The 23,281-nt window shown below is 48.3% G+C and overlaps 1 protein-coding gene and 1 long non-coding RNA gene across 6 annotated transcripts in view; one reads left to right on the plus strand and one right to left on the minus strand.

Annotated features, from left to right (window-relative positions):
- Nucleotides 1–3,441: 3,441 nt before the first annotated feature.
- The window catches only part of LDLRAP1 (low density lipoprotein receptor adaptor protein 1), a 40,867-nt gene continuing 21,027 nt past the window's right edge, over nucleotides 3,442–23,281 (minus strand). For 3 of the 5 annotated variants that reach the window (XM_005302054.4, XM_065577155.1, XM_024107656.3), the window contains exons 4-9: nucleotides 19,299–19,413; nucleotides 14,585–14,657; nucleotides 13,208–13,291; nucleotides 10,537–10,664; nucleotides 7,775–7,809; nucleotides 3,442–5,531 (exon numbers count right to left, since the gene is read on the minus strand). In XM_005302054.4, the coding sequence (XP_005302111.1) occupies nucleotides 5,387–5,531; nucleotides 7,775–7,809; nucleotides 10,537–10,664; nucleotides 13,208–13,291; nucleotides 14,585–14,657; nucleotides 19,299–19,413 (580 nt within the window). In that variant the 3' untranslated portion in view covers nucleotides 3,442–5,386. The remainder of the gene's footprint in view (nucleotides 5,532–7,774; nucleotides 7,810–10,536; nucleotides 10,665–13,207; nucleotides 13,292–14,584; nucleotides 14,658–19,298; nucleotides 19,414–23,281) is intronic. The other 2 variants (XM_005302055.4, XM_065577156.1) reach the window with 1 other exon arrangement.
- On the plus strand, nucleotides 5,504–5,941 carry LOC135977262 (uncharacterized). The gene is made up of 2 exons (XR_010594669.1): nucleotides 5,504–5,646; nucleotides 5,799–5,941. It is a non-coding gene; the product is annotated as an uncharacterized LOC135977262 (long non-coding RNA).

A 23,281-nucleotide genomic window follows, 5' to 3' on the forward strand; every position in this document is an offset into this window, starting at 1 on the left:
TTCTGCCAGCCCAGAGGCCTTTTGGCAAGAGCCCATTTCTCAGAGGCAATGGAAATGAGTAGTGTTGGCAAGCCACATTCACAGAGAAACTGGTGTGTAGGCTCCTGCCATCTCCCTGCTCTTTTGGCTTGGAGACGAGGTGTTTAATTCCATCCCCATGGGGATATGGATATAAAATATTCTCAAAGGACAAAAAAATTAAGTCAGCCAGTTTTGCAGACACATAAAAGATTGGCCATTACTCAAAGGGATTCATTTAACATTGTGAGGGGGTTGGACATAGCGAAGCACAATAGGTTTAGAAGATCTTAAGTACAGGGTACTTTGTCCGAGTCAGACAAGGTTATGCCGGCCGCTAAAGAAGTTGGCTACCTACAGTCCAGCTCGGGCTGTCTGCAGGTTTCTTTACCTACACAGAAGCTCTGCGGCAAGAGATTGAAGATCCACTTATACTTAGCTTCCTTGTTCATACCTGCCAACATCTGCAGGATGCATAAAGTCATTAAGCCTTCTGTACAGTTAGTTCCAGCCCACAGTGACAAACCCAGCACTTCAGAAGCACAGCTGTACCAGGCACTTAAAGACAAACAATCACTTCAGCAGTAGGAGAAGAAGGATAAGGAATTTTTCACATCTTCATTGCAGACAAGCCCCCTCATCTCGAAACACTTAACAGACTGCACCAAGCATAAGACCGTGCACGGGGCTAGCTGGCTTATCACATGATTCGCAGCAGCAGCTTAGGATAGATAGAGCATAGCAGTTTGCCACTAAAATTGGCGTGAACCTGCTTGCAGGAGCTCACTGTAGAGCTGATCTAAGCTTGCTTTGTGCTGAAGCGTCGCTGCCCTACACGCACGCAATCCCTAGGCAGGACTAGACGGAGGCTGTAAAGTCAGACTCCGGCTGTGTCTATACAGTGCCGCCGTAAGGTGTCCCGTGTAGCTGCTCTTTGCCGGCAGGAGAGAACTCTCCTGCTCGAAAAATAAAACCACCTCCAGCGAGTTGTCCACACCAGCACTTTTCATCAGTAAAACTTTCCCCACCACGCACTCCTGACCAACAAAAGTGAAGTGTCAATATAGAGCATCAGCAATTTTATTTGGGGGTGGGGTGGGGAGTGAAAGAGGGTGTCAAGGGTTATTGCCCCTTTAGGATTCCAACTTGTTTCTCTGTAACTAGCCCCAGGCTTCTCTGCTGCCCAGTCCCTGACAGGCTCCTTTCACTCCTGAAAGGAAAATAAGGAGTCAAATCTTATCTGAGAGCAGCTGGAGCAGAGAGAAAACAGGCTAGGCCCGGAGTTCTCCTCCCTTTGCTGTCAGGCTGGCACTGGCAAGCACCTGACTCCACTCCTCCTCAGGCCAGGAGGAAAAACAACTCCTCTTCCTTCAGTCTTATCACTTCAAAAGTTTTTTTTCCTCTTACTTGTCTTACCAACTCTGAGAGGCCAACTCCCACCTGTTCATGCTCTCTGTATGTGTGTATATATATCTCCTCAATATATGTTTCACTCTATATGCATCCGAAGAAGTGGGCTGTAGCCCACGAAAGCTTATGCTCTAATAAATTTGTTAGTCTCTAAGGTGCCACAAGTACTCCTGTTCTTTTTGAGGATACAGACTAACACGGCTGCTACCCTGAAATCTTCCTTCAGACACTCCCTCAGCCTGCTTGCCTCCCCTGCAGAGTCCAGGAGGAAACTCTTGTTCCAATCAGCAGACAAAGCCTCCTTGCAGGGAATTAACCCCTTCCTTTCCTGCTCTGGTGTGGGGAGATGTACATGCCCCTCCCCACACCTATCACCCCAGCCTGGGCTGGAGACTTGGCCAGTCACATGGTGCTGGCCTTTCCTCTGGGCTTCCACTTCTTAGGATGCATTAAGAGTAATCTATCTGGAAGAGCAATGAAAGTGCCTGAAGAACGTTATTCAGGGGCTAGTGAAAGAGGGGGTGAATAGGGCAGAAGAGGGGGGACCCATACTCTAGGAAATGGAAATTAGAATCAGTTGGAGGAGAGGAATTGTTCCAACACTACACGCGATAAATCGATCCCTGATAGATTGATCGCTACCCGCCGATCCAGTGGGTAGTGTAGACGTATCCCTAGGGAGAGAGGGGGAGAAAAAAGTACAACTTCTCCCCACAATGCATTCGGATTCCTAAATGGTTCTAAAAACGGGAGCAAAGGAGACCGTTCTACACAGCTGAAGGAAAATGGATTCGTAAAATTTCTACACAGACACTCAAAAGGTCACATCAGAATTGAAAGATCAATTTGTTCCTTGGCACCTTTATCAGTTATGCATGAAAGACCAGACTGGATACTTCGTATTCATAATTTGAGACATATCCTTAGATTGGAACAGCCAATTTAAATAGTTGGGGGAGTGGAAGGGGAGGGTGGGGGGGAAGAGAACTTATGGAATTTTTGTTAGTTTGACACTGATGAAAGGAATCTTTGTAAACTCCGACCCACTCAGCATTCAATACCAGACTGTCTCAGGGTTACATTTTGAGAACATTCCATTGCTCATGGTTTACTAAATCTATTTGTCAACATCCTAAAATGAATTTCTATATTTGCCGTTCAACAGGCGATTTTTAGCTAAGTGATTAAATGTTAGCCCAGGAGACTGCCTCCAAAGCTTGCAGAAAAATGGGATAGAATAAACAAAAACTTCAGGGCTAAGAAAAGCGTCTTTTCGATTCAGATTTGAGGAGGCAACAGTAAAAATTAGCTATCGCCTCTCATGGAAGGGTCTAAGAAATTCTTGCAACTTAGACAATCCCCACATGTAAAATTTATTTGTAAAGAATTGTATATTTAGTTGTACAGAAGGGGCTGTAGCCCACGGAAGCTTATGCTCAAATAAATTTGTTAGTCTCTGAGGTGCCACAAGTACTCCTGTTCTCGTTGTACACAGGCGTTTACATTTATTTTTCCCTGGTGGGTGCGCCACCCCCATCCTGAGGTCCTGCCCCACTCTGCCCCTTTCCCTGAAGCCTTGCCCCACCTCCCTCTCTGCCTCCTCCCCCAAGGCCTCCCCAGCCACCCACCGCTCTCCACCCTTCCTGAGGCCCCCTGCCCACCGCTCTCCCCCAAGCACCTCCCACTCCATGGCCTGCCAAAAGCCCAGCACAGCGTGGGAAAGAACTGATGATTCTTACCTGGGGGCTGAGTCAAAGCACATCACTTAAGCAGGTGCTTGTCAGAGAGTTAGCCATCTGATGACAATAAGACTCCAGCAATCACTCCTCCACAGGTAGGCCGCTACGAAGAGACTGATCAAGGCATGCATTCTACTAGTGTTACATATGCTGGTAGTTTCTGGTTATTTACTGTCCATTAGATGTGGGAGGGAGAAGGTAAGCGTTGCATGTGAGAAGCAGTGAAAAGCTATTTTTCTTGCCACCCTGTTTGCACATTAAAGCAGTCCAGCACTGGTACTCAAAAAGGTCGAACTTTTATTAGTACAGATTTTTTTTTACAGCAAAGGGTTTCAGACTATGTACATATATGCAGAATACTAGATCTAAGTATATACTCCAAGGATCTCTAGAAAAAGAGATGAATGTATAGCTGAATCCTCATGGTTCGTGCAACAAAAAATTCTTTGGGGGGGGGGGGGAAATATATCACAACTCCCCCAATGAATCAGAGAACAGGGTGCTTGCCTACGGCTAGCTTTGCTTAACCTGGGGGCTGTTTATACCATCGACATACAGCAGATATACAAAACTTAGTGTGCAACTCCTCTCTTTGCAAGAGATTAGTGCCACTGAGGAGACCAAACAAGATGCACGATTGCTTTTGCAGGAGAAAGGAGCACCAAGGTTTTATAGTAGACATGATGAGTCAGCTTTACAGCTCCCCCTTATCATATCGCAGTATCCTTTATAAAATGCACCGTCTGTAAGTTAAGAGTCATTCAGCTGTTTCCTAATACAATTATTTTCTCTCCCCTGAGAGATTTATTTATTTATTTTTACTTTGTACAACGTTAGGAGACTTATAAAAAGCCGAATTCATTCCCCACATAGTGTTTCAGAACCGAGTTACAAATCTATAAAACAGATTAGTATATTCCTCACAAGGCCACACACACTCTGCAAACTGTGTCTGTGCACTCATTAAGTTTAATCTTTTAATTAACATAATCCTTATATCACCATTATTTATTTTCAAATCTTGAAGTACAGGAGATTAAGGAGTGGCATTTTCCTCTCAGCTTCTCAGGAAGTGTAGGTCTTGGAAGGATAATCATCAAAATAGCATACAGGGGATTTTTTTTCTTGGAAGAACATCCAGGTAAATATTGGTTTCACTTAATCCAATTCTGCCTCAGTGGCTCCACTAGAGAGAGATTGGTATGGAGACCAGATAGAGGTATACACAGTAAGAGGCAGCCAGTGTTTAAGCATTAACCTATTATGCAACTGGTTCAATCCAACCTGCAATCTTCAATGTACAGTCAAAAGCCAAGTGTTAGCAGAGAACCTTTTTGCGACTGAAGTCTTCAGATTTAGAGTCATAATGAAAAAAATATGACAAGTGTGAGAGGTCGGTTGTGAGATACAGTCCTGCAATATTGCGGTGATTTTTGGATCAGTAGCTTCTGGGTGAGAAGAGAGGTTGCTTGTTTTGACATTTTGGGCCATACTTTCAGTTCAGGCTTTTAAAGTGAAAAGCTCCGACTCTTTGGGTAAGTGTGCCAACTCCAATCTGAAAGCTAGCAAAGTGTCAGACAACCCATTACTGATGGCTGACAACTATGGGGCTTTATCACAGACATTCACAAGGAAAATAAAACCTGTTACCTCTGATTTTAATACTGCTATCAGCTGTTGTAGTTCTTTCCCTCCCAGTTGATCAAGAAGGTGAAATGCAAGAAGACAACTGCAGAACTAGAGTTGTTTTAAAAGCAAAGGATGAGTAACAGTTGTGCTTACAATTGCAATTATATGTTCAGGAATCTAGAAAAATATGTACACGCTAAAGAGTCTTTGGTGCTGGATAGTCATTTTTGGAAGACAACAAGCTCTGCTGAATACTCTCTCATCAGTCTATTGCCATCTAAGACTGTACATGTTACATTGCTGGATCCTATACAAAATTAACTTCCATAATATATGTAAACGGTAACGGTTACTGAATAAATATATTCAAGAGCATCTCGCGGTTTAGATAAAAAGCAAGGTTAAAAAAATGTATTAAATGTCTAAAGCTTTGGTCTAAGCAGTTGTTGGTGTGATAACAGCATCTGTAAGAATGGTGAAACCTACCATTCAAGAAAGCCCTCCAGAACTTCACCCAGAAGGGTTCACATTCAGTCCTTTTACTTTAAGTGGTTACTCTATTGCAAACTGTTCGGTGGAGGAGGAGCTCTTCAGAACCCAAACAGGTCGTCTTTCTCTGCCGCATTTGAATCAATTTTGTCCCAGTCTACAGGAGAGAGGGTTTCCGCACTCTGGATATCTTGAGCAGTCAGGCCAGTGTCCAGGACGTGAGGGTTGGTTCTAGACTGAGCAAGTCTGAGAAGAAAGATCAACAGATCACCTTTATCCACAAGGAAGGTGTTTATACCTTCTATACTTCCCATATCTATGCTGCTGTATGCAGCTTCATACTTCAACATCCTTCCTACAGGTTTCAGAGTAACAGCCGTGTTAGTCTGTATCCGCAAAAAGAAGAACAGGAGTACTTGTGGTACCTTAGAGACCTGTAGTCCACGAAAGCTTATGCTCTTAAATTTGTTAGTCTCTAAGGTGCCACAAGTACTCCTGTTATCCTTCCTACAGCTTGTAAAGAAATGCTCCTAAAGAGAGAAAGAGCTGATCTTTGCAGCTCTCTGAAGTTTGATGCCTGCTTCTCTGCTGGCTTATCAGAGTTTCACCTTAAAGACAGTCTACATTTGCAATGAGGGCTTCCTTTACATTACAGGCCTGGCAAAATGCTGTCTTTTTCCTCCTAAGCTAGCACTGACTGGTGCATTGTTAGCAGGGACCTTATCTCAATTAAAAGAACGCCCTGACCAAAGCGACCTCACCAAAAGAAAATGTCTAAATTTTCACCATTCCAGGAATACCTGAGCAAGCAGCCAGTACATAATTTACTGCCATCCACAATCATTCCCACAGCTCACAGCAGCACTCCTAGTTCTCAGAAGCCTGTTCTAAAATTTTACTCTTCAGAAAAAAACAAAAACAAAAAAAAACAACCAGTATTTTGAGGCTGTGCTCAGATCTGAAATGGTAATGGTGGCCTGCCTGTAGGGTCATTTTTAACAGGATCTTTCATCCCAGGGCACTGTAGATGTTTATGAAAGTTAACGCCCCACCTTTTTGTAGTTATATTACTAAATTCCATACGTACAAGCCTAATACTTCTGCGCCAACTCTCCCATGCCCAAAAGTTATTTGGAGTTCATATAATAGATCTTAGACTACCAACTCAAATTTGACCCCAAATATTACTTACACACACACACACACACACCCCTACCCTGATATAACGCGACCCAATATAACACAAATTTGGATAGAACGTAGTAAAGCAGCACTCCGGGTGGGGGGGAGGGGCAGGGCTGCGCACTCCAGCGGATCAAAGCAAGTTCAATATAACGCGGTTTCACCTATAATGCGGTAAGATTTTTTGGCTCCCGAGGACAGCGTTATATCGGGGTAGAGAGGGGTGTGTGTGTGTGTGTGTGTGTGTGTGTGTGTGTGTGTGTCTATATATTTTTTTTTAAAAAAAAACCACAACAAAAGTCAAACCCAAACTGTAATGATATTTTTAAAAGCAAGACCAACGGAAAGAATTTTTCACAATTTGCTAAATTCCATTGGGAACAGATTAATAAATGTGCTCCTGCCACATTTGCGGCCTAACCATTGTGACACGGATAGTGGAACTGACAATTCAATATCCAAACTGGGGCGGGAGGGAGGGGAGATAGTGATTAGTAAAATTTGATTATTAAAGTTCAGTTTTAAAGTAGTCCAACATGTTCTTTAGTAACATAGGTGAGGAAACTGGTTTGGAGTAGGATTTAAGTTGACAGCATCCCTTAAATGATTTAGGAATGATTTGCAACTTCTCTTTCCACAATGAACACCGAAGGTAAGGAAAGCGAGCCTTCCACCGTAAGCCTAGTATACTCACTTTTTTTGCGCTATAAGCTGATCTAACCTTAACCACTGTAAGTATGGTTTAAACAGGTAGATATTAGGGATTTGCACTGTCACCAAGTTGCTTTTGTTACAGCAATACAAGGATTCGAACATAGATAACCCCTTGGTTAGGTGATGAACTAGATCTGAGTTAGAGCGTCTTACCCCTTGATTACGTTTGCAGTTCATCTGGGGAATGGCAGTGTAAATACTATTTTACTATTACACTAACATCGGGGAGGAGCAGGAAAGTGCAAGAAGATCAGACCAAGATCTCTCCTGCTAGCATGGGGACTAGACAATGCCAGCTGAGTGCATATCCCTTCCAGTAAGAGGAGACACTATCACCATGCTATGTTTGGGGAATTAGATTCCCCCATCACACACACACCTATCTCCATCCTTAAAGGGTTAGTCAAAATATTTTGACTATCAGCCAGCCTCCAAGTCTATCTTTCAATTAAGAGCTGAAGCACTGGCTGGGTTGCTCCCCGGGTCAGATCATAGGAGCGGATTAGATTAGAAGCATTATTAGAACTAGTCGTAGTCAAGTCTCTTGGGTTGGTCCCTAGTGCCATAAACTTGTAAAGAGTTATTAGAATTACCTTGAAAATGCCTCCTCGAGCCCATCATCCATTTCCTTTATTGAGAGAGAGAGAGAGAGAGAGAGAGAGAGAGAGAGGTAGTTGGTAAGCTAGCGTGCAAGTGTATTTAAAGAGCTGGCTCAACTTTCCTTTGGCGTAGGTACAGCATCATCAAGCGCCTAAACCAGGGGTGGGCAAGCTACGGTCCGTGGGCCACCTCTGGCCCGTGGGACCATCTTGCCCAGCCCCCAAGCTCCTGGCCCAGGAGGCTCGCCCCCGGCCCCTCCCCCGCTGTCCCCCCTCTCCCGCAGCCTCAGCTTGCTCGCCGTGCTGCTGGCGCAATGCTCTGGGCGGCGGGGCTGTGAGCTCCTGGGGCAGCGCAGCTGCAGAGCCCGGCCTGACCCGGTCTCTGAGCTGCGTGGCGGCAGTAGCAGCGTGGCCTGGCTCCAGCCGGGCGGCACGTCTGTAGCACCGCCAGCCACCGGTGCTCCAGGCAGCGCGCGTGGTAAGGGAGCAGGGGGGTTGGATAGAGGGCAGGGGAGTTTGGGGTGGTTGTCAGGGGGCAGGGGTGTGGATGGTGGTTGGGGGGAAGTCGGGGGGGGGGTTGGATGGGGCGGCAGCAGGCAGTCAGGGGTTCTGGGGGCAGTCAGGGGACAGGGAGAAGGGGTGGTTGGATGGGGCAGGGGTCCTGGGGGGGGCCCCCCATCAGGAATGAGAGGAGGGATTGGATGGGGCAGTGGGGGTCCAGGGGCAGTTAGGGGACAGGGAGTGTGTGTGGGGCTGTATGGGGCAGGGGTCCCAGAGGGGCAATCAGGGAACAGGGGGGGTTGGATGAGGCAGGAGTCCCAAGGGGAGGAGGGGGCCAGGCCATGACCCTCTCTCCTAACCGGCCCTCCATACAATTTACGAAACCCGATGCGGCCCTCAGGCCAAAAAGTTTGCCCGGCCTGGCCTAGAGCAACACTGGCTATCAAGGACTGAGACACAGCACTGCAGGTATTTTGCAAAGAGCAAGGACCTACCAGCTTGAGAGATGCTGTTCCATCACCACCACCCACATCCATTTCCAGCGTCTCTCCTCCCCCTAACCACCAGCAGCAATCCCCCCCCTGGACCAGTGAGACCTGATCCAAAGCCCAGTGGAATCGCCCTCTGTTCCCAAGCCTTCCAAAATTAAGCATCCACACAACCGGCACCCCCGACCCGCCTACCCAAGTTAAACTTCAGGTAACAGAAAGCTGTGCAGTGTCAGGTTCTGCTATTTCCTCATCCCCTTCCCAAGGCCTCCTGATGATTTTCTGCAGTGGGTTTTGTTGGAAAAGGGGATGCCTTTTTATTTGTGTTCTGCCGCTTTAACGTTTCTCACCACTGCCGCTAGGTAAAAATTCACTGCTGTAGGAAGGGACAGCCCAAGGCTCCGCACAGCTTAAGCCCTCAAAACAAGCCTAATCCTTGCACTGTCCCCTCTGCTCAGGGGTGAGTTTCACCCCGAGAGCGGCCACTCTGTTCCAAGTTCAGATGCTGAGATTCCAGCACGTGCTTCTCACAAGAGCCTACTTTTGTTCCCTCAATGCAAGGTTGTTCTGGCTGAAAGCATCGGTTCGCTCTTTGCATGCGGACGCTTTCCCCAGCGCTGGAAACGAAAAGCGGGTCGCTCCTTAGATTTTAGGGCTGGTCCTGGCTGATGGCACTCACCGTTTCAAGCTCACGAGGTGCAAAGTGCAGCAGATACAGCAGCCCCAGCTCAGCAGGATGTTTTCGGCAAAGGACCTACTTAGCACATATTTCATCCGGAACTTTGTGACGAGAAAATTATATTTACAGAGCTACGGGGCAGTGTTTCTGGTGTGCTTCCTTTTCAAACCTCTCCTCTTTGGAGGCTGCCCATGAACAGTATTTGAATATTACTGAATGGGGGCTGGGACGGGGCGGGGGTGGGGGGTTGTTTTAATGGAAAGTTTAGGTTTGAAATGGCCTTTCAATGGACAACTTGATTAAATCTATTAAGCTTTGGGGCTCTGATGCCCTTGATGCTATTGAGAGTTATGCAAAAGGAGGAGGTTGGCTAAGATCTCTCCAGGACCTACTGTGATGTTAAAGCTGTTGAGATGAACAGGTGATACTCTTAATTTGGCCTGAAGGTCACAACACTTGGGTTCGGACAGGCAGTCTCTGGAAGCTAAGCCCCTTGGCTAAAGAGGCCCCATCACTGCTCCACAATTCAGCAGATTTCAGCTACTGCAGTGGGAGACAGAGGTAGTTTGAGATAGTGGGTCTCAGACTAGTCAGGACTTGACAAGTCAAACAATAGACTGCATGGCTAGAGAACTGGCGTAACCCACATCAGCATGCATAGCAGCTACAGACTGGTGCCTCTATCTGAAAACTAGACATCCAAGTATGTGATAAAGCACATAAAGAAGTGCCCAAGCATCTGAAATGTGGGTTTGTGAAACAAGTTTACAAGCTCTTCTGAAAGTCCCAGGTCTTGGCAGTCAACAGGAGCCGAAGGAGGAGTTCGGCACCCAAATCAAACTCCAGGCTCCCACTGGAAGCAAACTTGATTAGACACCTTTGAAAATCCCAGCATGAATGGCTGAGTAGTCTGGAAGTTCTGCTCCCGATTGCTAAGGCTTTGGTTAAGAGGTAGGCACAGAATGAAGACAACCCCCCAGCCCCAATGGAGGATGTCGTGACCAACAGAAAATGAAGCTTCACCTTCCCCCAGCATCACATTCCTCCCTCTTTTCAGCAGGAACAGCTAGCGCCCCCAGTACGCTTACCCAGACTATGTTGTTATTCTCAGATGAGACGTCTGGACCCAACTCATCTACGTGGGCGGCGTTCGTGCTGACAGGCAGGGGAGATTTGGCAGCATCTTCGAAGTCCAACAGGTTCCCTGTGGCAACTGCTGTGTGAACAGAGCAAAAAAGGTTACCTGGAAAAACAGGTCAGAGGGGTTCTTCCCCTCCAGCTTCTACAATGAAGAGTTTTGCCGTTCTCCTTCCCCGCCCTCCCCACCCCAATAAGAGGAATATGTATACCTTCCTACTGGGCTAGGCTGCCACCACTTATTTGCTTTACGTTAACAGGTAGAGAGTCCTTCTCCAACCTCCCACATCGGGGCCAGGATAGTGCTAGGCACTGTACAAACATCTGGGCAGGGACTGTAAAAATCTTAGGGTCCAAGTAGACAGGAGAGTGGGAAGGGAAAGAGGCCCAGATGAGTTAAGTGATTTCCCCAGCGTCACACAGCAGGGAACAGAACCCAGCCATTGATTTCCCAATACAGAGCCTTGCCCAATGGACCACACTGCCACCACGGTCTTGCTACGCTAGGAGTACAGAATGATTACTGGGCTAAGCATTTCATTAACAAAGCCCCTCTACAAAACAAAACAAAAGCCAGGAGCCTCATTTTTACCGCAAGATACCCTGGATTAGGTGGTAACGCAGACTGGAAGACCTGCAGCGGCTTTGCTTAAGCATCCGTTTGAAAATGTAGTTATTACATTAAATATGAAGTGGGAATAGCAGACTGCACTTTGTCCCCTAGGTTCTTTTGATATTAATGTTATTGCAGCCCATTCCCGCATTCAGTTTAATACCACACACAATGTCATTCAAGTGTACATTTGCATCATAGGACTATTGGGGGAGGTTTTGGTAACCTGGCAAAGAGTAGGTGGGTGTTTGTTTTTTTTCCTGTCTTAAACTGCCACATTAACTGAATGTTTGCTGCTCAAGTTAGTCAGTTTGCTAGCTGCCTCATTTTATGTTTCAGAGTTAACACCTCATTGAGATGCATGGGGCAGTTCACACCTCTCCAAGCTAGAGATTCAGGCTGCTTGCAGTCTCAGGGCTGGCCTACACCTGAGTTATGTCATCTTAATTACATTGCTCAGGGCTGTGAAAAGTTTCATGCCCTCTGCAATGCAATTAAGCCAACCACAACTGTTTTGCCTTTTCCTTTGCCAGCTTCTATTCCTCATAGCGTTCTAGCCTTCTTACTTTCTGCCATCACTTAAAAACTTTCCCTCCTGCACACTGTTGGACCATCACCATATCTACTTGCCAAGAAGTTTCCCTCCTTTCATTTGGCCACCCCCCTCTTCTCCCCCTAGCCTCGCTGATGTGATCATGGTCTGTTTGGTTGTAGTCTTGTCTGCAAGCCTCCACCACTTCATTGTTTTGTCCCACAACTCATCTTTGGCCCATCCCCCCACCCCACTAGCCTTTTCACCCCGAAGTCCATTACAAGCAACATAATCCGCTCTCCCGGAATCACTTCATAGTCTCCCCCGTTTGTTAAATCTCTTCTTGGCAGGAAGTAGCAACTCTTATGTAATGAAGCACGCCTCCCTTTTTACAAAGTATGTATTGGCAACAATCAGGCCATGGACTCTGGCTAATGAAGATGTTCTCACCAGCTGCATGTCTGGTTCCAAAGCATCGTACTTGACAACAGCAACTGTTTTAGCCCCTGGGTTCTCCCCCATGTCCACTGAGAGTTGCATTAATAATCAGGCACTTAGCTGGACCTACTGATAAGCAAGAAACCACTAGCTAGCTGGAATTCCTCCTCCTCCTCCATAACATTAAACATAAAACATTAAAGTTTTAGTCTCTACTCACTGCTATCGTTAGCCGCTCACTCTTCCTTTGGATGTCCATTATCCTAGCCTGTAATGTTCTGCTAGGATTATTCTCTCTCTCTATTCTCTTTTTACTACTGATCCATGCTACTGAGCCACAAATCAACTTGTAGCACTCCTCAACCTCCATAGATTTTGACCCCTTCCATTCAGTTTCTTGTACACAGGCAATATGCAGACCTCCTTCTCTTCAGCGTCTCAACTACTTCTTCCTTTCCTGTTCATTGCTCCCACCTTCAGGGAAGTCAGATGTAGTTCTTGGGCTCACTTTGGCTGCACATGCCCAGAATGCAGTAGCATTTGCTATTTTCCACAGCCATCCGGTGAAGCAATTGTGTGTCACTTCGGGGGGGGGGGGGGGGAAGAGGGAGAAGAGATGGAGGGGGGACACCCTAGCATTGTATTCATATTCTCCCTGAAGATAGATGCAGAGAGAGTATGCGATTGTAAAAGCTGCACCAAATTGGCTGGTCAGGCCTGACATTTCTTGGTTTGACACCTTGTTTTAGGTGGACTGTCTGCCAGCCAGTGAGCAGCCCTGCCTACCTGCATCCCCCTGCTTCAACAGAGGGCATTTAGAGAAGAGGCTGCAGTAGAAGCCACGACTGAGAATGGTTCTCTTCATAGGTGGTTGGCCAATAACAAATCTGCACCACTGACACAAAAGTTGTGGCGACTAGTGCTGAGCAAACATTTCTGCCAGGTGACTCGGTCGAATCCAGATGAAAAAACCCAGTCGCTGCTCAGAGGTCTTTAGATCCCTGAAAGCCAACAGGGTGTTCTTTTGTTCATCACTTACATGCTTTAAGGCAGGCAGGATCTTCTGAGTTTGGGCCACTTGCACCTTCTCCCTCAGAGATGGACTTTTCCCTCTTTTCTTTCTCTGTAAGAAGAAAGACTCCCTCACTGTCTGTAGGCACTGGATTTCCTGAAGTGCATTTCACTAACGGAAACATGATATGCAGTGATCATAAGAGCTGGTCGGGAGCTTTCCCACCAGGGCATTTTCTGTCCAAGTATTTGTTTGGCCAAAATTGAAGTTTTGCCACAAAAAGTTTGATTTTCCAGGGGGAGGGGATTTACTGAGGGCCCCTGGACTGACTGCCTAGAAGACATACCTGCAAGCAGAACAAATGAAATTGACAAAAGCCTTCCAGGCAGGGAAGGCCTTGAGATCCTGGTTCTCCCCAAATGCAGGTTTTCTGGAAATTCCTGCCCTGTGGGAAGTTTTGCATTTGACTTTTTGGTCACAAATTAGGGCACGATTTTTCTTCCATTTCCAGCCAACTTTTGTGACCACCTGCATCAAGGGCTTCATGGACTCGGGGCAAATGTTTTCTGAGTCACGTCTTCAGGAGACCCTTATGTTCCACTCACTCTCCAGAAGACCCAGCACCACCCAAAACACTTGGGGCCAGTTCCTCCCTCTTCTCTAGGCCCTACGTGCCTCTCTGGTGGCATATAAGGGCGGTATAGGAGATTAACGTGGAAGGGATGTATGCGTGAGGGTATTTCCCCAGTGCAGGAGATGCGTAGGGCTGACACAAGTGGCCCTGAATGGCCCTGGAGTAGTGTAGGGCTTAGAGCTATAGATACTCCAACTTGCATGCCAAGGGATGTACCAGCCCCTACAGCAGCCTAGAATCCTGGTGGCACCGACCCACTGTCCTCCCAGGTGCCCTTTCTCACAGATTCTGCCCCCATAGGTTTGGTTTTCAGATGTGCGAGCACATTGGGAGCGATGGCGCTCAGCACCTATTGGGTAGGATGGCGAAGAACAGCCCCAGCCCCTTAATATCAAATTCTCTTTTGCACCCTGGCATGGGGGGGGGGGGGGGAGGGACACAGGTGTCAGGCTGACTTGGAAAGAATATCTAGTTACTTTACAGCTTGTTAGGCACTCTGTATTTCATTGCCCACCTATGGTGAAAGCAACAGGCAGAGACAAATTTACAACTAGCAGGACTCCGTAGGATGTGTCAGCCGCTGATTGCAGACTCTAGACCTGCCGTCAGAGGCACAAGAAACCTGCGGTTATGTTAGCAGCGCAGCCTGAACGCTCCTCAACGCCCCCCCGCTTTTTTTCAGCGCATACTTTAAAAGATCACTTGAAAGGATAATAAACCCAAATTATTTCCTTGGCTGTATGGCAAGACACGGAGAGAGACACACTCACCTTCCTTGGATGCTTGCCAGAACTCAAACGCTACTTTGAATGCTTGAGCTACAGTGAGGGTAACTGCCTGGGCCTGAAAGACACAGTTACACAGTGCATTAATGGGCAGTTTCTCCCCTAGATTTAAATCATTTGGCGGTTTTGCTGGTAGATGTGAACCTGGAGCTTACGAGTCCTACACCCCTTTAGAAAGAGGTAATCCAACATGGATAGCAGCAAGGAGTCTCTGCTCGCCATAGGACGCTGCTGAACAGAGCTGGCTGCAGGCATGTTACACCTAAGAAAACAATTATTTTCAGAGAGAAGGGAAGGGGTCACGCTGACAGCTCCGGAGGCTAAAGACCCCTCTAGCCTCAATGCACACAGAGCGCCTTGCATATTGGCCCCTCCCCTGTGCCTCAATCCCGACCAGGTGGGATGACTACTATTAAACCTCCAAGATGCATGCCCCCGTCACTGTAAGTAGTATCTGAGTGCCTCACCACACCCCTGCAGGGCAGGGAAGTGCTATTATCCCCATTGGACAGATGGGGGAAACTGAGGTAAGGGGGGGATAGCTCAGTGATTTGAGCATTGGCCTGCTAAACCCAGGGTTGTGAGTTCAATCCTTGAGGGGGCCATTTAGGGATCTGGGGCAAAAATCTGTCAGAGATGGTACTTGGTCCTGCTGTGAAGCCAGGGGACTGGACTTGATGACCTTTCAAGGCCCCTTCCAGTTCTAGGAGATAGGTATCTCTCCATATAATAATAGTGAGCAGCTAAGTGACTTGCACAAGATCATGCAGGAAGCCTGGGGCAGAGCAAGGAACCAAACTTGGTTCTTTCAAATCCTGGACGAGTGCCTAAGCATGGGACACCCCTCCTCAATTTTCAAGGGCCATCTGACTGCCAAGAAAGGTGCCAGGGATGGCAGGTGTTGGTGGCTGGACTGAGTGCCATCCACTCGTTTCGGTTAAGAAGCTGAATGGCCCGTAATGACTTTCACTACAGATGTAGGGCTGGATTGGCAGTGGCAGGTTAGTAGCTATAGCCCGTCACCGATTCCTTCCCCTCCTCCCCCTTCAAGTTGGAACAATCGAGTAACAAGATGCTGTAAGAAAAAGCACTAGATAGTGGGGGAATGAAAGCTGGTGTCCCCACAATCAGTTTCAGCTCTTAAGGACAGAGTACGAGCTGACTATTAATTAGCACAGAGAGATACAGGGAAGCTTTCAAAGGCACAGTTTAGGCACCCAGCTCCCAGTGAAGTCAATGGGAGCCTCTCCTATCTGCAGGGGACTGTTACACCTACTTGCACCAGCAGCAAGTTTGGCCCTCTAGGCCACACATTTTTTGTACCACTGTAATTAAGCGGGTTTCTTTCTCCACTTCCACACAGTGTAGTAACTGTCCTCGCGTGGACTCACTTCTATAGTGCAAGAGTCTCGGGGTACGTCTACCCGCCAATCCGGAGGGTAGTGTAGTCTTCAATGTATCGGGGATCGATTTATTGCGTCTCATCTAGACGCGATAAATCGATGCGCAAATCGACGCCCGTACTCCACCTCAGCAGGAGGAGTAAGCGGAGTCGATGGGGGAGCCGCGGCGGTCGACTCGCCACCGTGAGGACGGCCAGGTAAGTCGAACTAAGATACTTCGACTTCTACGCGAATAGCGTAGCTGAAGTTGCGTATCTTAGTTCAACCCGCCCCCCCTCCCCCCGGCTAGCGTAGCCCAGGCCTCAATGTAGCTTATTTCTCCCGAGTTTACAGAAATGAGCTACACACTGCTGTAACTGCATCCACACTCATTCAACTGTATGTTTCTAGACGGACAGAGCCGCACAAACCCCCCCATTCAGACCAGCCCTTTGAGCTATAACAAGGCTTACTAGCGTGGCGAGGGAGCGAGGTGGGATGCCGGGGTCATTAAAGATTGAGTTCATTGAAGATTTTACATGCAGTAGCACATCACAAGGCTGAAGCAGGCACTTTTTAGATGGCTGCTGGTTTATAAGTTTGTGTTCAGAGTCGCATGCAAAATAAATCCGGCTTCCAAGACACGGAACTTCCCCCTCCTCCAGGCTTTGGGGAAAGCGGAGAAAAAAAAAAGTTTAATTGAGAAATAAGTTCCAAGAGCCATGGGCTTTTGAAAAGGGAAAAATCAAAACACACAAAACCCATCTCTGCCAATTAAACCTCACAAAGTAGAGGATCTCATTTGAATGTCTGAGCTATTTACATCTTTGATGGAAGCGTGAATGCTTTATGGCAAAAACTTAAATATGGTAATTAAGTATGAAACTCCCCACAGCTGTTTACAATTTAAGCTGTCACATCTGAATCAAGTTTAATAGACCCAGCTACCGTTGAGAATTGCCCATGAACTAAAAATATGGACTAATTATATGTCAGAGCCGGGTAGCTATACATACCGAACCCTGTGTTAGAGTTTTAGATGCCAGGCTCTGGTATCGCAGTATCAGTTTACCTTTTATCAGCATGGCGTTCACACATTTTATGTGTGGACAAAGAGATTCTACTTTCCACCACAAAAGGCCTGGGAGAACTTTTTTTTATTTTGAGGAAGATGTATTGAGCTGATGTACCAGAGAGATAATTCTTTTAGCACTGGAGAGATTTAAATTTTAATTTGCAGAGAGTCTCTTATCTTGGCAGCGCAAAGACGGGGCTGTGCTTTGCAGCCAGGAGGGAACTGGTTGCTTCCATTACGTTCCCCGCTCCCCCAGAGAGGTGGACGAAAGGGACGGAATATTAACACTGCCATTCATGCCTGGAGAGGAAGGAGGTGTTTGGAGCGGGGGTCTGGCCCACGTTGCTGGGGGCAAAGTTTCTCTCTTCTCTGCCCCAGCCTGACTGAAAGACGCTTGCTGCAGGGGCAATGCCATAGGAGCTGGGACGAGGAAACCTACCCGGACTCCCCCATGATGTGAGAACAGTTGTTGCTGCAGCCTCTGTTCTGATTACGCTCCCGATTTGGGGGAAAAAAAGATGGGAATGGCAGAAATAAGGGCATGAAGCAGGCAGGGTGTCGTTTAGAGCTACAGCTCCCTGCCTAGATCACATCCCGGCTCCCTGTGAGGCCGAGTTCCAGTGTGCAGGGGATGAGCACTTCCAGCCCCTGCATTGGTTCCTCCACAGAAAGGGGCTTCTGCTGCTCTGTGTCTGGGGTATGCATAGGTCTGGTCCCCCCATCCTACTAGAGCAGGCAGAGGAGGACACCCCCCCCCCCTGTTTCCTAGCACACACACTTTAAGCCCAGCCCCCCTCGATTCACCCACGTCTCCACCGCAAGGTCTCTCTGGCGCATCAGTCCCTCCCTCCCCATTGTGTGAATGGAGGAGATCTAATCGCTCTCTACACCCACTCACAGCTTATGCCCAGTGACCCATTTCTCTCCCTTGCCAACTCTTAAGTGCTGGGCCTTAGCCCACGCTGTCCAACTCAGAAGAGCTCCCACTTTATGCGATACATTGAACCGGAGGGGGGGGCGGAGAAACCAACCCCCCCCTCCCCCAAAAGACCCCAATCACTCTGCTCAGAACAAAAGCAGCCGGTTATTCCCCAGCTCTGACGATTCTCCTTAGTAAGTGTTACCATCTCGTGTTTCACGCTGTGCGTCACTTACAGCGCAATGGCGCTAAATTTGCCATCCAGTGTATTAACAAACGTATCACAGGCTTCAATAATGAGAGAGAGCGAGAGAGAGAGAGAGCTCTTAAAAAGTGAGCCACAAAGCAGGGGGGAAAGTTGAGGTGAAGCAGGAGCGGGGAACGAACACACACAAATGCCTTGTGCTGCCTGGCCACTCTCCTTTTTAAAATTCTTTCCCACCCATGGAAGAATCCAGTATTCTGGCTGCAATGGTAACCTCACCAAACACGCCTACAGTCTTACTGCAGCCATGGGGAACTAGGGACAATGCAGAAATGATGCTGCCTGGCATTTCATTAAGCGAGGAAGTGCCAGGAGAATTTCGGCAGGCGGGAGGGGTTGGAGACAGTGTAGCAAATGCTACTCTTCTCCTCCCTTTAAGATAAAGGCCCCCTTCCCACCCGGCCTGATTATTAGAAGCTTCAATTCTGCTCATCTTTAAGCATGCGACTAAGTCCCATTGACTTCAGTCAGGCTAAACAGGTCCTGAACTCTAAGCACACTGAAGTATTTATGGGATCAGGGCCTTCAAGTAAATTTCCAGGCTCACCTGTCATTTTTTACTCTGCATTTTGCCTCTTTAATAGGGGACTCACTTCTGAGAAAGGGAGATGGGTCCTCACCTCCTGGGGGCATGCAACCTAGTGGTCAGACTAGCGGAGATCCTGGCGCTCCCATAAGAATCAGACCAAGTTGCGGGTTCTCAGCACCTCAAAGTCAAACCCAGCAAGGAATTTAAAAGTTCCTCCCGACATCAGCACAAAAGCGACCTAACAGATTAGATCTGCCCCTCCCCTCAGCACGTACGCAGGTTGATTTAGCCTCGCTACATCCTACGACATGCTCGGGCTGTACCGTGCTTCCAGAGACGCAGTGCGGCCGACAGCCCCGAGCCATGTTTGCGAGCACAGGGACGCCAATACCTGCAGGCAGAGCAATTTGCCGGATCAGGCCCTTAGATCAGTAAGCAAGGTCCCTGCCCCGAGGAGCTTACGAAGCACTGAACCCTGCCCACCGCTCTGGTAACAGCCGTACGGACCCGCGCCCTCCTTTCTACTGACCAGTTTCCGTTTGGGGCAGAGGAAAGCGTGACACTCCAGGTTCTCGTTGTGCTGGCTCTGAGCAATGTAGGCAAACACTTTATCGTGGCTCTTGTCTGCGGTGCAATAAGAGATCCTGAAAGTCAGAGCGAGGGACAGTTAGACACTTGGCTTATAGCAGGGTGGGCAGGGCACCAGCTCGTGCACTGAACTAAGACCTAACAGGCTGGAGGTCAGATTCACCATGGCAGACACAGAGGGAACATGAATACCACCACGTTCTAAGAGCCCCCACTTGGAGATTGGGGGAAACTCTTGGCCTGAATGAAGACAAGCCCCATTTTAGGCTTCAGAACCACAACTGTGAAGGCAGCAAAGCGGGACGGAAGGGGAGCAGAGCCACACACCGAATGATGCCTTTGGTGGGGTTACAGCCTCTGAACAGGAGTCTTTACCTTTGCTCAAGGGAAAGAAACTCTTTGCCTGGGTTTTGTGAGGTGCTATTTTTGAGCTGGGCAAGAGACTCTGTGGCGAGGACAATCTCATGGATATTCTCTTCCAGCAAGGAGAGAGCCCGAGTTGTTCCAGCATCACAAATTACTCCGGAAGCTCCCCTGTGTGTGCTTCAGTCAGAGAGAGAGAAGCAGATGTCGGGGACCAGGAAAGTCTGTCCGAAAGGATGAGTCTCAAACTCCAGGAGATCTGCTCTAGCAGCTGCAGGCATCCTTGAACTCAGTGGGCCATGGGGAATTCACTCAGCCTGCGGTTTTGAGGGACATTCCCTCTGAGGGGCTGCTTTCTCCTCAGCCAGGCAGGCAGCGCTTTGCATTTCTGAACAAGGGTCTGGCCAGCAAGCAGGGTGCCCTTTGACCAGGCATTGGCCAGGTTAGCAGACTAGAAATGCGCCTGTGTAGAGTGTGGGGGAGGATCCTCAGAATTCTGAGAGTTTCCTTCCCACCACTACCCTGCCCGCCCCCCGTCCCTCTGTGCCGGTATTCACACAGGGATCCGATACTCCCATTTTACATCAGTGTCACTGTGGCACGTGGCAGCTGAGTCACTGAAATGCAATGCAAGGGGCACATACAACTGTCAGTAATTTAATCTAGCAGGCCACTGAGGATGTGACCTCCCCACAAGACAGGTTCCAAGAAAACCCTGAAGAGGATTAGAGGAAGAAAGGGGGGCCCCGTAGTTAATCCTCTCACGGCACCAGATTCTCCATTCAGCCCTTGCTCGCACGACTGTCCCCTAGGAAGGGGCAAGTGCATCTCATTTCCCAGACAGACTTAAAAAGCCACAGTCGAGATTTATTTACACTTTCATTTCATTTCTTTTTGTGCATCAGGTTACTTTTGCTCACTGGCCTACATTTTGCCTTGCCGAGCGGTGTCATACTTTGTATGAGGCACTTCAGGTTTATTCCCTTCCGTCATTTGCTTTCAAAGCAACCCTTTCTGAAAACTGCAGCAAAACTTCCTGGATGCGTGTGTCACACACACACACACACACACACACACCCCCTACCTCACAGCAACCCCCACTGTTCACCTCCATGTACGATCATCATTCGTTTTCAACGGCACGGCAGGGTCATTCACACCAGCCTCTGAAGTTAATCGGTTTTGTAACTGGAAGGCAACTCACCCCACACAAAGGGGCGAGTCTGAACACCACCTACAGCGTCATCGGGGCTGCGTTTTAAGCTGCAGCGAGTCCGTTAGGATCCTGCCTGAGCAGAGTCGTGAAGAGATTACAGTTTCTGCCGGTGACGTCTGAGTTTGCCTGATAAAAGTTACAGGTTTGAGGGGGAGTGCTCCAGAGACCACAGCTGTCGGTTCAAGCATGACCCGGCACACGGGGGAAGAAATTACTTTGGGCAATAAAAGAAAGCTTGCAAGAGAAAATTAAATTCATGCACATCAACCCTCCCTCCTTTAGGGGAAGTCATTCCTTCAACCAAAGTAGTATTGTTTTACAGAACTGCCTCTGTGTTGTCAGCTGCCTTAAGACACGCAGACTTCAGTCAACTCAGAGAATACCTTTGTATAAACATGGACCGGAAGGGACAGCTTCACCGTTCTCTGTTCAAGTGTCCAAGCTGAATTCAAAGCAGCAGCTAACTATTCAGACCTCAGGTCTGCACTCACTTGTTTTCCCACCTCTTGCCCTCCCCCGTAGCATAGTGCTACTGATTTCAGTAGACCAGGATTAATCTGGAGTGATTAAGAGAGCAGAATTGGATGCCAGGTCTGCAGCTGTTAACTTTTAAGTGTGAGGGGGCTTATGGGAAGAGAAGATTGCAGAAGGAACTCCACTCTGATGCGTTTTAACATGGCCATGTTTATCCAGTTAACTGTGTAGAGCAAGGAAGGTCAATGGTCTTTGTCCAGACCCTCAGTGATCCAAAGGCCTCCTATGAACTGACCACTAGGCAATGCAAAATGCCACTACCCTGTATTTCAGTTTGGGCCGGGGAGAGGAGACGTACAACAATACTCCAAGACAGGGGAGGATGGAAGGAGGCATGGAATACAGGAGTCATCAGACTGGATCATACCTGGATCCATCTACTCTAGTACCCAGTCTGACTGTGGCCACACCAGATGCTCAGAAGAAGGTGCAAGAGCCCCACAGAAGGCAAGTATGGGATAATCTGCCCCCCACCCAGCCACATTAGATTATAACGACAGAAGAGACCATTGTGATCATCTAGTCTGATCTCCTGCACAACAGGCTGTACAGCTTCGCTGACTTAATTCCTCATCTTGGTCTTTAGCATTACCGATTGGTTCAGGGCCTGAACCAAAGCCATGGTAGGAGTGGGAGAGGGGAAAGAAAGTTAGAGCTGACCCCTTTGAAGTGGGAAAATCCAGCTGGCTAAGTACACCAGCACCCCTAGATGGAACTTTAAAGGGGCTGCATTTAACCTGGAACCGGATTAACGCCTGGGAAAGCACCTGCCATTCCCTGCTTATCAGCAGTGGCTGCACGTGCCTCTTGCTGTAGCTGGACCACTGGTTTTAACTTCGGAACCACTTTTGACACCTAAGGTCAGAAGTCTGAGGTCTATTAAGCTGCCTTAAATGTAATCTGCCTTTTGCTCGCTTCAGAGCGAGTTCGGGCTCCCGGGAGGAGCTGAGCTGTTAATGTTGGAAGCCAAAATCCTCTAGCCACACCACAGCAGCCTGCCCACCTCTCAGCCCCTGCTGGTCTCTCTAGGGTAAAGAGGAGAGTTCAGCCTCCAGGCTCCATTCAGTGCTTGGCCTCTTGTCAGGGAGGCTGGAAGCCCATCAGGGCAGGGACTGCGTGTGCTTTCCCTGCCTACCACAATGAGGCGCCAATCCCGCCTGGAATCTCTGGGCACTACACAGTCAATACAATGGCAAGGGGATGAGTCGCGCAAACGGAGGGAGAGAAACTATTCGCAGAGGGTCACACAGAGCCTTAGCGAGCCTGGAGAGGAGACCGAGCTGTGTAAGTCCCCACCCTCCATTCCCGGGCGGAGAGTCCCCCTTTTCCACACAGGAGACCCAGCTGAAGTCTGACGCTAACCACATTTGACCGTTGCCGTTTGTTAGAGCTCACCCCACGACACGGAAGCGATCGCTTCGGGCGGGACAGAACTAGACGACGTCTCAAACATTCCAACCTTCCTCTCCAAGAGGTGCCTCCGTGACCTTTTCCCAGTCTCAGATGCTCTTGGCCCTGCAGTTCTCGTGTGCGTCTGATTCCACAACACTATCAGACGCTCAGTGGATGGGGCACATTCTACAGTCGGGGTCACCAATCTAAATGAACTGCGTGCTTTGTATTTTGCAGAGTTTTTCCTTATCCTTCCCCCTTCTTGGCTCCGTTTATTGCACTAGACAGATGGTTTCCCTTTGGAGTCTCATGGTGGCTAGTGTTCACTCATTCCCCTCTTCCCGCGTAGCCTCCGCTTTCGATCTTTGCTTTCAAGAACAGATTCGTAAAGATGTGGTCAGCCTCCAGTACAGGTGAAG

The sequence above is a fragment of the Chrysemys picta genome, chromosome 23 (assembly GCF_011386835.1).
Source record: "Chrysemys picta bellii isolate R12L10 chromosome 23, ASM1138683v2, whole genome shotgun sequence".
Classification (NCBI taxonomy): Eukaryota; Metazoa; Chordata; order Testudines; family Emydidae; genus Chrysemys; species Chrysemys picta.